General features: G+C 31.7%; 2 protein-coding genes across 2 annotated transcripts in view; one reads left to right on the plus strand and one right to left on the minus strand.

The window, feature by feature from the left end:
• LOC112517916 (sterol 3-beta-glucosyltransferase UGT80A2) overlaps nt 1-1,446 on the minus strand; it is a 16,665-nt gene extending 15,219 nt beyond the window's left edge. Inside the window, exon 1 of the mRNA XM_025125335.1 lies at nt 1,012-1,446. Within this exon, the coding sequence (XP_024981103.1) occupies nt 1,012-1,210 (199 nt within the window). The 5' untranslated portion in view covers nt 1,211-1,446. The remainder of the gene's footprint in view (nt 1-1,011) is intronic.
• A 6,998-nt stretch (nt 1,447-8,444) lies between these two features.
• Nucleotides 8,445-14,738, plus strand: part of LOC112517849 (protein ROOT HAIR DEFECTIVE 3-like) — a 12,790-nt gene continuing 6,496 nt past the window's right edge. The window contains exons 1-14 of the mRNA XM_025125219.1: nt 8,445-8,613; nt 10,099-10,165; nt 10,244-10,346; nt 10,863-10,933; nt 11,033-11,096; nt 11,176-11,241; nt 11,376-11,423; nt 11,521-11,583; nt 11,696-11,752; nt 11,986-12,144; nt 12,233-12,301; nt 12,383-12,474; nt 14,067-14,145; nt 14,443-14,608. Coding sequence (XP_024980987.1) covers nt 8,445-8,613; nt 10,099-10,165; nt 10,244-10,346; nt 10,863-10,933; nt 11,033-11,096; nt 11,176-11,241; nt 11,376-11,423; nt 11,521-11,583; nt 11,696-11,752; nt 11,986-12,144; nt 12,233-12,301; nt 12,383-12,474; nt 14,067-14,145; nt 14,443-14,608 — 1,273 coding nt within the window. The remainder of the gene's footprint in view (nt 8,614-10,098; nt 10,166-10,243; nt 10,347-10,862; nt 10,934-11,032; nt 11,097-11,175; nt 11,242-11,375; nt 11,424-11,520; nt 11,584-11,695; nt 11,753-11,985; nt 12,145-12,232; nt 12,302-12,382; nt 12,475-14,066; nt 14,146-14,442; nt 14,609-14,738) is intronic.

The raw sequence follows: 14,738 nt of genomic DNA on the forward strand, positions 1-14,738 counted from the left end.
ACCACATATGAAACAACTTCATCAAAAAAAGTATTATATGAAACAATTTCACAAGATTAACAATTTCATGAAAAAATTTCATAAGATTAACGACGGATGAGAGTAGTTTTTACGGTTTTTACAAATTAGAGTGGTTTTCATTTGATCGCTCATCTATATATATATATATATATATATATATATCATCCCAACTCTTTTTCACTTCTTCAATTTAGCATGTACTATTCTTCAATATTTCAATGTTACAGAACAGTAATGATAAAAGAATTCAAAACAAATGTTACTACCATTTATCAAAAGCATCAGAAAGTTTCAAACATTTACCTATATATTTTCACAGCAATTTTCGCATTCGAGAAATAGTAACTTTTGCAGCAACAAATCAAATTATTCAGGCCCGATCAGAAAAATAATGCCTCATTGCCTAAAGCCCTGAACTTCAAATGTAGTGTATTTGCAAAGTTCATTTCAACTTATTATTAGATGTCCACAGCTTCGGGTTTGCCTGTTTGGTGTTGTCGCAGCTCATTTTCATTTATTCCAATCGTTATTTCACAATCTCGTGTTAAAGCCTTTAGGAAAAAAGAATGCAAAATTTGGGGGGTTGGATTACCAAAACGAAAATTATTAACTCCGGACGACCCGCAAAGCGGTGGTCACCGTGGATTAGTCGGCTCGCATAAGACATTATGTTAATGAAAATATATCACTGAACTATCAAAAGTACAATAGACTTGAAAAGTTGCCCGTTGCATTTTTCGGTTTGGACTTTGGAGAACCCAAAACCATAATAAATATGAGTGCTTAAGGATATAAAGAGTTAACAAAAGAAAATGGCATCTGAACATTGGCCCAAGAATTTCGCAGTAATTTCGGTTTTCGATTATTAAAAATTTGCAGTAAAATTCAAATTATTGAAGAGTTGGCAATAAGTCTGTAACCGCCTCCGATTACTCGCCGTCCAACCGACATTACTAACAGAATTAAAAAAAACAAAGTAAAACCAAGAACCTGAAGAATTAGCAGCGCCGTTAGAAACTCGACCACCGTCGTCTCTACCGTTATCTACTACGGCTCCATTTCTACCGCTAGCAACTTTCTTCTCGAACTTGTCAGAAACTTCTCCACTGGCGTGAGAAGAGCTTGGTTCATCCTGATTCTGCTCCGGTTTAGGAGACAACTCGTCCACCGTCGGTTGAGCCTCCACCATCTCCGGTGGTGAAATCACTTGCTTTACAAGTTGTTTGTGATCCAGATCTATGGAATATACCTGTGATTTGCTGGTTCTTCTGCGTGTTAGAGAAGCAGGATGAGCTGAAGAACATCAATGGAGTCGTGGTGTATATAGGGAGAGACACGTTCTTAGTGAGTGGTGGGCGAATAACGGTAGAAGGCGTACAATTACCATTTGCGTGGTTTGTACGTGTCTGTGGTTCAATAGAAGTAGCTGGCAATGTACAAGTTTTTTAAGCGTATTTGCTCTGACTTTAGAGTTTTTTGTCCTGGAAAAAAGATTTTATTCACGTTTCCTCATATGCAATGTTTTGATTTTTGTGTGAATGGTTATCGGTAAGGATTATGATTTGTCCTGATTCGGTATGGAACCCCGTTCATCTGATTTTAATGGGAATGGGGATTTCTCGTTAAAATAAGTCCTGGGACCAGGGCCGGAGATTCTCGGTAGATTCAAACCGGGGATGGGGACGAGTCTAGAAGATGTTATTCAAACCGGGGCTGGGGATCCGTGGTAAATTCAAACTAACGGATATTCTTCATAGGGGTTTGACTGGGGACGAGATGTTAATCTCCGTACCCACCAGGGAACGGGGCCAAGGGATGTTACTACAAACCGGGGCCGGAGATTACAAAGCCCGCCCCATACCCGCCCGTTTGCAATGCCTAGTTATCGGTGATGGTAAATCTACAGAATCAAAAAATAAATCATTTTCTTATAATAATCTCAAATAATGTATTAAATTTTATTACCATAAATAAATAAATTTTAGGAGTGTATTTTAATTTTTGTAGTATGAAATTATACATATGTATTAAATGACGTTGACTTAATAGAGTTTTTTAACAGAGTTAGTTCCAATGATGCAAAACAAAATGAAATGAAAAGCACAGTAAAATAAGTTTTTTAAGACTGAAAACGAAAGTATTATCGATCAAGGCGAAGGATAGTGTGAGAATGAAAGTTAAAGTGAGAAGCGGAAGAAGAGTTTTGGACTCTTGATCACATTTAATTTTAAACTTACATGTGAATCACGCTTGATACACGGATCCCAATGTATCTCGATACATCTCATCATAATGTTCATTCAAATGTAGAGATATTTTCTTACACTTCTCATTTTTAACTCATTTTAAAATAATTTTAGAAATTAAAATAATATGATAATATTAGTTGATGAAGATAAAATAATATAAAATATTTTTGTATCTAATAAATTTATAAAACTTGTAAATACATTGAGAAAAAAAAATCTAAAAACTAGGCAAATTACATTAAAATTTATAAAAATACATGTGAAGAATGTACTCAAATAATTTGATGGTGTGTGAAATAGTCTAAAGATAGTGTATACACTAGTACCATATATATATATATATATATATATATTAGAATGGTATTCGTGCAATGCAGTGAGATATATATCTCGATTTTAATGTTTCGTTTTATTTTGTATCAATAGATATTATAATATGTTTCATTTTATTTAATTTAGAATTTATAACGAAATAATTAATTTTTGATTTAATAATATAATTTTTATAAGGATAATAATTAAATATTTTGTTATAACTCAATAATTATCCTAATTATATTTTATATTTTTTATATTTAAAACGAAAGATTTATATTGTATTTGATTATATTTATCTGTAATTAGTTATAGGAATTCAAACATGTAGCTTTAATAAGTTGTGCTTACGTACAATTTATTTGTAATCGTCAATTCGTCATGCATAAAAAATGATTTTTAAAAGTTTTTGTCAAATGTTTTATCTGTAATAGTTTTTGTCAAACGTTATTAGTCCATCAACTACCTTATTAAGTACCTGCTAGTTTACCAATTGAAACCTAATTATATCGTTAAAATATTTAATGTTGTTAATATATATCTTATATTATAAAGCATTTGACAAAACTTTTAAAAATCATTTTTTATATATGAAGTACTGTTTATTGATGTATATTACTTAAAATTCACAATTACAAGTAAATATGTGTAAATACAACTTATTAAAGTTTCATTTTTGAATTTATGTAACTAACTGCAGATAAACATAATCAAATACATGACAAACATCTTATTTTAAATATAATTAGAATAATCATTAAGTTATAACATAATACTTAATTAACTTTATAAAAAATTATATTATTAAACCAAAATAAATTATTTTGTTATTAAACCTAAATTAAATCATCATAAAAATTGAATTAAAGAAATTACACAAACGAACGAGAACTTTTAAATAGTTAATTTGATATTAATATCAATATTCTTTTTTCAAAATTTTAATATGTCTTCAAATTTATATTTCATTCAAAAATAAAAAAAAATCATCGTTTACTCAAAAACCACATAAAACCGTTTATATTGAGAAAGAAAAATAATAAAACGAAACATTAAAATCGAGATGTATCTTGCTACATTGCACGAGTACCCTTCTAGTCTTAACAAACTTTCAAATAAATACTGATATATCTTAAACCTTAAAAAACCTTTAAAATCCAATTTTCTTTGTTCTGAAAAATATGTCGGATAAGCTCTTAAGATTATTTTACAATATATTGATAAACAGTATTTTTATTACTGAATAAATCTCCCATCAGTTTTACGTTGACAAAGCATCAACATCAGAAGTCTCATCTTGAAAAAAGATTCTATATGCTTTACGTTTCTTCTAAACTTCACGTTTTTTGTGATATCTGTATTGAATTTAGTCTTCCTTTTAATTAGACTTGAATATAGATATAACATTTTAACAATAAAATGAATATTCTTTGAATCGAATCGTAATTGACCGAAACTAAAAATAATATCACATATCTGATCTAAATTTACTTGGTTATTAAATTAAATCGTAAACTGAATACATAGTTATATTTACATAAACTAAAGGGCAAATTGCATGAAAGGGTAACGTACTTTAACTTGATTCCTATTTTTGGTAACGTACTTTCAAAACTTCTATTTTGGTACATAAGATGTAAAGTTTTAAACATTTAATTGCCTAGTAACTTGTTGAAGTATTAACCGCTTACTATGTTGATGTGACGAATGATGTGGTATCCAACTCAATATTATTTGTTATTCAACCCAATTTCATTCCATCATTAGCCAAATCAGCATGGTAACCGGTTAATGCTTCAACCGGGTACCTAAATGTTTAAAACTTTACATTTTAGATATCAAAATGGAAATTCTGAAAATACGTTTCCCATTCTTTGTTATATTTTTATTAAAACAAAACTTATATAAAATCACAAGTTATGTAAAATAATTCAAAATACATAACAATTTTTTCAACTTAAAATTTGACGTAAATACATAACAATATACATATTTTAGAAAGAAATTGTTTCGTTAAATATGAAGTATCGATAAAGAAAATGATTAGATGAGATAACAAATAATTGATCAATTGAGGTAATTATATTTTTAAATTTAAGATTTTTTAATGATGTTATTCTCATGAGTCATAATTAAGTACGTATTGATAAGTATTAAGATTTTTCATTTTTAATTATAAAAGTTAATTATTATAAAAATATTGATGGGTCTGACGGGTCTGTCCAAATATTTTTTTTCCATTGCCCATGTTCGTCCATTAGTTTTAACAAGTCAATCAAGGTCTGCCCATTTCTTCGAGAATGGTAATCCAGATCCGTTTTTTTAGTGGGCCGGACAAGACGGGTCTAACGGGTCATCCCGTCCGTGAACAGCTCTACTATAAACATAAGAAGAAAACTAAATATTTTTAAACTCACGAAGACAGTTTAAGTGGGCTATTTGTTTAACTCTTAATAGTTCTATTAAGAGTCAGTCTTTGATTCACTAAGAGGTGAATCTTGTTTGAGAAAGAAAAATTTGTCCTTTGATGGTTCTAAAACCTTTTAAATGATTTTGTATCTTGGACTTTCATGAACCATTCAATGCCCTAATTTCATTCTGAGCATTTATCAAACAATCATATTTCATGTTGCACTACATCATAAGAGTCTCTTAATCATTCTGACTCATTTAATCATCCTACATCAAACCATTCAGCAATTGTCGAACAACCTTCATAATGAAATATCTTATGTTGACGGTTCGACAAAATAATTGAATGATATGATGAAAATACCGTTATTAATAAACCTTGATGATTTCCATATTTCATGACAATAATAAAAGAGAAAACGGGGTTTCTAACATTTTATGTCACGGTATAGAAGAATACACAAATAACAATGATGTATTTCAGTTTATATTAAAGATTACGTATTAATCGATTCTGATTCCATAAATCAATTTCAACAAAGTTCGGTTTATCAAAATTAGGTAATTATACCTGTTCAGATAAATTTGTGACATATGATCTATGTATTACATTTTGATACGAGAAAGTTTCATTATAATCATGCCGATAAATGCATATAACTGTGTTGGGTTTCTTTTTTAATGCTTAAAAATCGATAAATGATGAAGTTACTACTGATAAATTAAACCATTTGTTGTAACCATCTGGCTGGTAGAAATCGATGGTCAATGGATCGTAATGTCATGGGGTTCTAATCCAAGCGTTGTCAATACGATTATTTATATAATAGAATATTTAGAGTTTATATAGCTCATTATCATGGACTAGAAAGGTACTCGCGCAATGCAGCGAGACACATCTTGATTTTGATGTTTCGTTTTATTATGTCAATATCGATGTTATAATACGATTTTATGTGGTACTGAAAAAACGATAATGTTTTTATTTTTTGAATAAAATATAAACTTGAAGGTATCATAAAATTTTGAAAAAAAATGTATCGACTTTAGTATCAAATTAAATATTTAAAAGTTTTTTTTTGTGTAATTTATTTAATTCGTTATTTTATTATACTTAAATTTAGATTTAATAATGAGCCATTTATTTTTGGTTTAATAATATAATTTTTTATAAAGATAATAATTAATATTTTGTTAGAATTCAATGATTATCATAACTATATTTTAGATTTTTTATATTTAAAATAAGATATTTATCCAGTATTTGATTATGTTTATTTGCAGTTAGTTATATGAATTCAAACATAGAACTTTGATAAGTTGTACATACACAYAATTTACTTGTAATCTTGAATTTTAAATAATATTTATTAGTAAACAGTACTTAATGCATACAAAATGGTTTTTAAAAGTTTTTGTCAAATTCTTTATAATACAACTAGAAGGGTACTCGCGCAGTGCAGTTTCGTTTTATATTTTGGTTCTATCGATATTATAATGCGATTTTATGTGGTTTTGAGAAAACAAAAATATTTTTGTTTTTGAATGAAATATAAATTTGAAGATATTATAAAATTTTGAAAAAATATGCGCTATTAATATCAAATTAACTATTTAAAAGTTTTCGTTTTTATGTGATTTCTTTAATTAAATTTCTTATTATAATTTAATTGAAGTTTAAAAACGAACTAACTGATTTTTGGTTTAATAAAATAATTCTTTTAAGATAATAATTAAGTAATATGTTAGAACTCAATAATTATCTTAATTATATTTTAGATTTTTTATATTTAAAATGATGTTTATCATGTATTGGATTATGTTTATCTGAAGTTAGTTATACGAATCAAACATGAAGCTTTAATAAAATGTACTCATGCATATCATACTTGTAATATTGAATTTTAAGTAATATACATTAATAAACGGGCCGAACATGCCTGTCCAATTTTCTTTTCCATCACCTATGTTCACTCATTAATTTTAACAAGTCAGTCTGGATCCATTTAGTTATTCGATAATAATCAAAGCCCATTTTTCTAACGGACTAAGCAGGATGAGTCTAACGGGCCCTCCTCCTACCCAGTACCCACTAACAACTCTAGTTTGACGACCCTTAAATCTTAATCGCATCACAGACTAAGATATTTAACATTTTTATTTTAAGGCAAATTACATGAAAAAATAATGTATTTTAACTTGATTTCAATTTTGTGTAATGTACTTTCAAAACATCTATTTTGGTACCTAAAATATAAAGTTTTAAACGTTTAAGTGTCCGGGTAACCGGTTGAAAACTAATTTTAGATAATAAGATTATTTTAGGTTAAAAAAATCATGTCACTAACCACATCAGCAAATAATACCGAGTTGGATACCACATCACTCGTCACATCAGCATGATAACCGGTTACTTGAGTAATTAAATGTTTAAAACTTTACATCTTAGATATTAAATTAAAAGTTTAAAAAATTCGTTATCCAAAATAAAAATTAAGTTAAAAATACGTTATCTATTTTAACCACCCTTCCGATAATAAATTATAAAGATATTTAAATAAAATTGGATAAATATTAGAATATAGTAAAGATTAATTAATTCAGATTCTTAACCACCTTTAAAATTCAAAAAAGTTTTCTCCTTTGATTTATGAACATCCTGCTCGATGGTCGGGACTCAGAATGATCAAGTCTCCGCTCCGAGTTTCTACCAGAATAATCCAACAGGTGGTATTAATGTCTAATTGTTATCGATTCTTTCATCATCGAATCACGGTTTCAACGAAAACGATCTTTGAATCCGATTCTTCAACAATCGTCTGATTCAATTACGGGAACTCTCTGATGGGTAATGCCGATCAATTTTCAGCTCATTTTGAATTCCAATGTTTTTCGTAATTTGATGCATGCTATGTGATTCATCCAGAGATAAGTTCCACGATTGGAAAATGAAATGTTTGTCAATTTTGAGATTCAAATTTGTGACGTTGTTCGACGTTTAAATGCTTCATTTAATGTTAATTATTTCTTCACGTGATTATGATTTGATCTTATGTTATTCTTTGATTTTAAACCATAACACGGATGTGATGTTGAATGATGAAATCATAAGCGCTCACTTCCGCTTAGATCTTTGGTCGACTGGAATGATCACATTTGAGGATGATGTAATTATTTTGATTGATGTTCCCTGGGAGGTTTTTGTTTGTTTGTTTGCTTGTGATAATTGGACCAATAAGAATTAGAATTTGAGCAAAAATTTTGGGGCTGTGGAAAACAAATGAAGATTGTATGTAATGGGACGTTGGAATTTCTAGAATGATATAATAAACAGCAAAACTTATATAAGCTAAGATTTAATATTAGTCAAGTACAATAATTTTGGATGATATGGATATTCTGGGATTCTGAAGTAACAAAACATTATGTAATAATCTATGCTTAATCATGTTATACTTGTATTCAGGTGACAAGGCCGACTGTTGCTCCACCCATCTCATAGATGGAGATGGTACTTTCAACGCAGCAGGACTTGACAGTTTCATGAAGGCAGTAAAACTTGCCGAATGCGGGCTTTCTTATGCTGTTGTCTCTATCATGGGCCCACAAAGTAGCGGTAAACATTCCTATATTCATGACTGGAAGTCATTACATAATTCTTGACAAATAAAACTAGCCTTGGTTGTTCCATTCTCTCAAATTCTACACCGAATGGATAAGCAATAGCTCACATTGGTAAACTTCGTATTGAAGATAGTTGTTGGCTTTAGTATCTCACCATCCAAACTTGACTAAAAAAGTATTAATGGCATTATGATCATAACGATCATACAGTTAGTAGTTGGTAGTATGTTGAACTTGCATTTCCTAATATATGACGTAGTCTTTGTCAACACAATGGCTTTGTTTTTATCAGCTCGATTCCTATAGATGAGTTTAATAGATGATAAAGATAAAGATGGAGAAAAGGTTTTCTCAGCTCTATGTATTGAAGATTAAAGTAACTAAGTGTTACAGTAAAAGGAGTAACAAGAAACTATGAATAACTTTAGAGTAAAGACAAGAGTGATCTCTAAACATACATGTTTACATATATAGCTAACACCCCCAAACTCAAGGTGGATCACGAGAAATCGGCTTGAGTTTGTGAACAGGGATTGAGAAATGACCAGGGAGAAGAGCCTTGATGAAGACATGTGCGGTTTGGTCAGTGGAGGAAACTGGAACAAGATAAACAGTGTTGCCGACCACATGTTAATGAATGAAGTGATTACCGATCTCAAAAAACATGCTTGGTGTGCTCATGAAATACATCGTTTTGAGCAATCTGAATGACACTAAGATTGTCGTACTTGACAACAGTGGCAGATGATTGAGGCGCACCCATATCAGACAAAAGCCATCACAATCACAAGGAGTAGACACACAATCAGGTGAAGGTCGCATAGGATGATTATGAGAGTGAGGGCGAGGTTGCACAAGGAGAGTGGAGCGAGCTTGGAGGGTCGCATAGAGGCTGAATGTGGCAATAAGATCCTCGCACTAAAAACTCAATGAGGTCCAAGAGATTAATATTAGCAAGAGATGGACAGAAAAATTTGATGAGACTGGGATTAGCTCATGATATGATGTCATATTAGCTTGATTCAGATTGATGTCTATTGATGAAGATAAAGATGGAGAAAAGGTTTTCTCTGTATTGAAAATTCAAGTAATTAAGTGTTGCAATAAAGAAGAGAAACAAGCAACTCTATGTATCAAACATCTATAGACTAAAGACAAAAAACACCCCTAAACTATACATATTTACATATGTAGCTAACAGTTATCATTGCTGCTGCTATGTATTGTAATTTAATAAACAGTTGTGTGTGTATGTATTACTTACATATATTGTTTGTTCTCTCAGTGTGTAAGTTGGGGAATTATTGTTTCCTGGGGAGGCTTTTCCATGATGGATTACATGGATATTGCAGTCTCAACCACTCCAAATTGTGACCCCTAACTTTTATTGGTCCCTTGTAAATGCATATACCAATATCATGTCAGTTGATGCACGTTCTATCTGATGATTTCAGTGATGCTAATGTGTTTCGGACAGGGAAGAGCACACTTCTAAATCATCTATTTCATACCAACTTCAAGGAAATGGATGCATTCAAGGGAAGGCAAGTATCTATTTTGTCATTTAGTTCTCTTTTATTTGACCCCATCTTAGCAAATTGATTGCATTGCATTCCTATCAGGTCTCAGACCACCAAAGGTATTTGGATGGCTAGATGTGCTGGTATTGAACCTTGCACCATTGTAATGGATCTTGAGGGTACTGATGGAAGAGAACGAGGAGAGGTGGCATTCTGAATTCTTGTTCTTTACAACTCAATGCTTATTGTGCTTTGTTGGTTCTATGTCATAGTTGCTTTTAGTTCATAATCACGAGCTTCTGAATTCAATTTCTGCACAATCAGATACAGGGATTTTGAGTTTATTTGCCATTGCTTTTTTCTTTTCTTGATTAACATGGATATCCAACCTGCTATGCGAGCCGATTAATCCCAGGACGATCACATACTTTGCAGGTAGCTCGGAGTCACCGCATTTGAACCTTCGTGGCCATAAGGGGATTTTTATTTCTCCTTGGATTTGCCATTGCTTTATGGCTTACTGTTACTTGTAGTAGTACTTGGGGAATTGTGTTGCAATTTATGATATAACATGTGGCTGTTGGGGTTATATTAATTTTGGATTTAACGAGTTTGTCAGGCAATCTATGTTGAAGACGATTAATTTTGTTTTATCTGAAGTAGAAAGAGAAACAGATGACTTATTACTGCTTGCAGCTCAGTAAACTTTCACATGTTTCAGGATGATACTGCATTTGAAAAACAAAGTGCACTTTTTGCACTTGCTGTTTCAGACATAGTGCTTATAAACATGTAAGTGTGCTGATATCGAGGATTATATGGTTGAACACGGATTTAAACAAGTTCTCTAAACTACATTGCTTTGCTCTATGAAAAATATCTGTTGCTTAGGTGGTGCCATGATATTGGTCGTGAGCATGCTGCGAATAAGCCTCTACTGAAAACTGTATTCGAGGCACGTTGTTAATATTCTCGCTGTTCTCTTCTTTAATTGCAAACTTCTAACAGTTTAACTTGCTATTTCCCACTTTCAGGTCATGATGCGATTATTTAGTCCACGGAAAACAACTTTGATTTTTGTCATACGTGATAAAACAAGAGTAAGTGTGGTTTATCTGTCTTCCATACTGCTGTGTAGATCGTTCAATATATTATATATAAAAAGTTCATCTGCTAATCCCTTGGGTCATAACCTGGAGCTTATTGGACCTGTTTTCCTTTTGTTTTCTTTAAGACTCCTCTGGAAAATTTAGAGCCTGTCTTGAGAGAAGATATCCAGAAGGTAAACTTTGTTAAACTTATTTGCATTTGTAGTATACTATTTTACCTATGAAAAAAGTCTCAATGTTGTTGATTATGCATTTCTTTCTTTGTGATAGATATGGGATTCTGTTCCCAAGCCAGAAGCCCACAAACAAACTCCATTGAGTACATTTTTCAACGTAAGCACCAAACATATCATCTTTGCTGTCTTTTAACAATAACTAGATCTTGCAATAAATTACTTTGTCTAGTTATATTACTTATCGTTTTTTTACTGATAAAATTGACCAGATTGAAGTCGTTGCTCTCTCTAGTTTCGAGGAGAAGGAAGAACAATTCAAAGAGCAGGTAGAATAGATGTTTTATGGATGATATCTTATGAGTGACACGTGGACACCTCATATTGCTTATGTCCAAAATCTTGTTCATGTAGCTAGATCACTTTGATGGCATAAACTCCAAGATGATTAATGGTCTATTGAAATTTTTATTCATAATTTGGAAAAAATAGGTTGAATGGTATATTTCCATCTTTCCAGTATTTTAGCAAGCATTCTAATTACATATTTTTGTTATATAAGGTTGCCAATTTGAGGCAACGATTCTACCATTCTATTGCACCTGGAGGGCTTGCTGGTGATCGGCAGGGAGTTGTTCCTGCTTCAGGGTTTTCCTTTAGTGCAGAACAGATCTGGAAAGTTATCAAGGAGAATCGAGACCTTGACCTGCCTGCTCACAAGGTACTGTAGTTGCAAAATTGACTCCTTTTGAAGCTTCTAGAATATTCCATGTTTATTCTGTGTGTTATTGCTTTTGATGCTTCTGCAGGTGATGGTGGCCACTGTGCGCTGTGAAGAAATTGCTAATGAGAAGTACTCTGCCTTTGTTGCAAACAAGGTTCATCGTTTTCATGTTTCATTATTCACAGGGATTTCTTCTCTTGAGGTATTGAAACTAATTTCTTTATAAGTATCACAGGAATGGTGCGAACTAGAGGATGCTGTGAAGTCTCAATTGGTGCCAGACTTTGGGAAGAAGCTTAGTTCAATGCTTGAAACTTGTTTTTCAGGGTATGCACATATATAATATCATATGTTCAAATATATATCTATTGTTTTAAGAGGATTGATTAGGCAATATGCATAAAAATGTAACAAAGTATCAAAATTTTCTATTTTGTATCCATTATGACCGGTAACCTAATGATCTTGTAACATTTGATGACAAATATAACAATTTATGATAGGTTTTACGAAAGGGTTGCAACAAGTGAACAGTAAATTTGATATCCATGTCGTCAAATGCTACAAGTTCAGAGTAAAAAAATAGGATATATTTGAGCTTTTGGTACATTAAATAGAAAATTTTGAAGCGTTTTAACATCGATTAAAAAACTAATAGGAATTAACACAAACTTTATTACATTTTGATGCATTTTGCTCAATTGATTATGAAGTTCTGATATGGGGATATGAGCCTTGCATGGCTATTTTCAAGAGTCTTGTTGCTTTAGCCGAGGTCACATTATCTTTGGCTCAAAATTGTTAAAGAATTAAGGTGCACTTAGGTGCAAAGGGGTCCAGAGACCTAGGCACAAGGCGCGGCCTCAAGAATGTGAGGCACATCTTATAGAAAAAGTATATATATATATATATATATACACACACAACTATACATAGCTCAAACATGTAGCAAGTACTCCAGGGCAGCAACCAACTATACTTTGATAGAGGCAAAAGGGAGAAGGGTTTAAAGATTGAGTCATGAGAGAGAAGCTTTAAGGTCTAGGTATGTATAGAGAAAGAGATTTGAAGTATAAGAACTGCATATTTAATAACTCTTTTATGAAGTCTACAAGATAAGATCAGAAAACTTGGTTACTATTGGGGTTTGATTTGGTATTTAATAACTCTTTATGAGGCGCGTCTAGGCCTACAAGACGCCTTAGTGAGCCTCGTGAATTTGCCTACCCTTGACTTTAAAAGAGACCAAGACCTTGAGGCTTTTGAGCCTCACAGCCTAGGCGCACCTTTAACAACTACCTTGGCTTGGAGCTCGTAATGATTTTCTCCCGATCCAGCATGCTAGTTTGCTACTGAGCCTAGAGCTAGTATAAAATTGATAAGAACCCTAGAAACTTGTGTTTTATTGGGGAGTAGGGGAAATACAGAAAGCATTACGAAAACTATTAAAAATCCTAGTTTCAAGGTTGAGTTTTCAAGCCTTTTATGTGTCTATTTAACTGGGTCATAAAACATGAAAGCAAAGGAGCTAGAATTGATCTTTGCTACTACGAAACACTAAAGGTTAACTTTATTATCTTATAGTGAGTTACTAGGCTGCACGAGATGAATCATTTTTGCACTTTTTATTGAACAGGCGAAACAAAAAGTTTTAGCCATTTTTATGCCATGGTGATGTATTTGAAGTCTAAGTTTGTCTTTATGGTAGTTTTGAACTTCTAATTACATTTACTTTTGATTTATTTCGACTCAGATGACTGCATTACTGTAATCTGTCATTCTGTACTCAAGTGTGATTATAAAGATATTTGTTCTTATTATTGTGCATATAACTAACTTGTATAGTGCCTTAATCTTGAACACGAATTCAAAATATATTTTGTTGGTTCACATATAATTATTATGTATTCCTTTTGCAGCTATGATGACGAGACTACATTTTTTGAAGAAGGAGTTAGGATGTCAAAGCGAAAGCAGATGGAAGAGAAATTGTTGCTAGTAAATTTCTCTTTTCTGTGGCCCTTTTTAAGAATTATGGGTTTTATTTTCCATACTGCTGATGGTGGAGTTCCTCTGAGTAAAAAGGGGATAATTTCTCATAAACAATACCTAAATCTTGTTAGATAATAAAATAATTATGGGTTTGGATAGCATATACCAATTGACCTATAACATAATCGAAAACAGATTTTTACTGGGATGTCCAAATAGCTAGAATTGGTAGTAGTTGAGACTTTGGTAACATATAATTTATATCAACTCCCCTCATTGCTTGTTTTCTTCTCTCTTCATTAGCTTGTGCAACCGGCCTACCAATCAACCTTGGAACACATGAGGTCTGAGACATTGGAAAAATTCAACAAAGCATTTGACAGCGCTTTGAGTGAAGGAAAAGGGTTTGCAACTGCTTCTCGTAATTGCAAAACGTCGGTCATGAAACTATTTGATGAACAATGTAAAGGTATGACTCCAACTTGTTATAACAATTTATCATTATACATTTTGTGTATACTCAAACATAGGAAAACAGGAACTGCTATTGCATTTTGGATATATATATATATATATATATATATATATATATATATATA

Source organism: Cynara cardunculus (assembly GCF_001531365.2).
Source record: "Cynara cardunculus var. scolymus isolate 2C chromosome LG 9, CcrdV1, whole genome shotgun sequence".
In the NCBI taxonomy this organism is placed as follows: domain Eukaryota; kingdom Viridiplantae; phylum Streptophyta; class Magnoliopsida; order Asterales; family Asteraceae; genus Cynara; species Cynara cardunculus.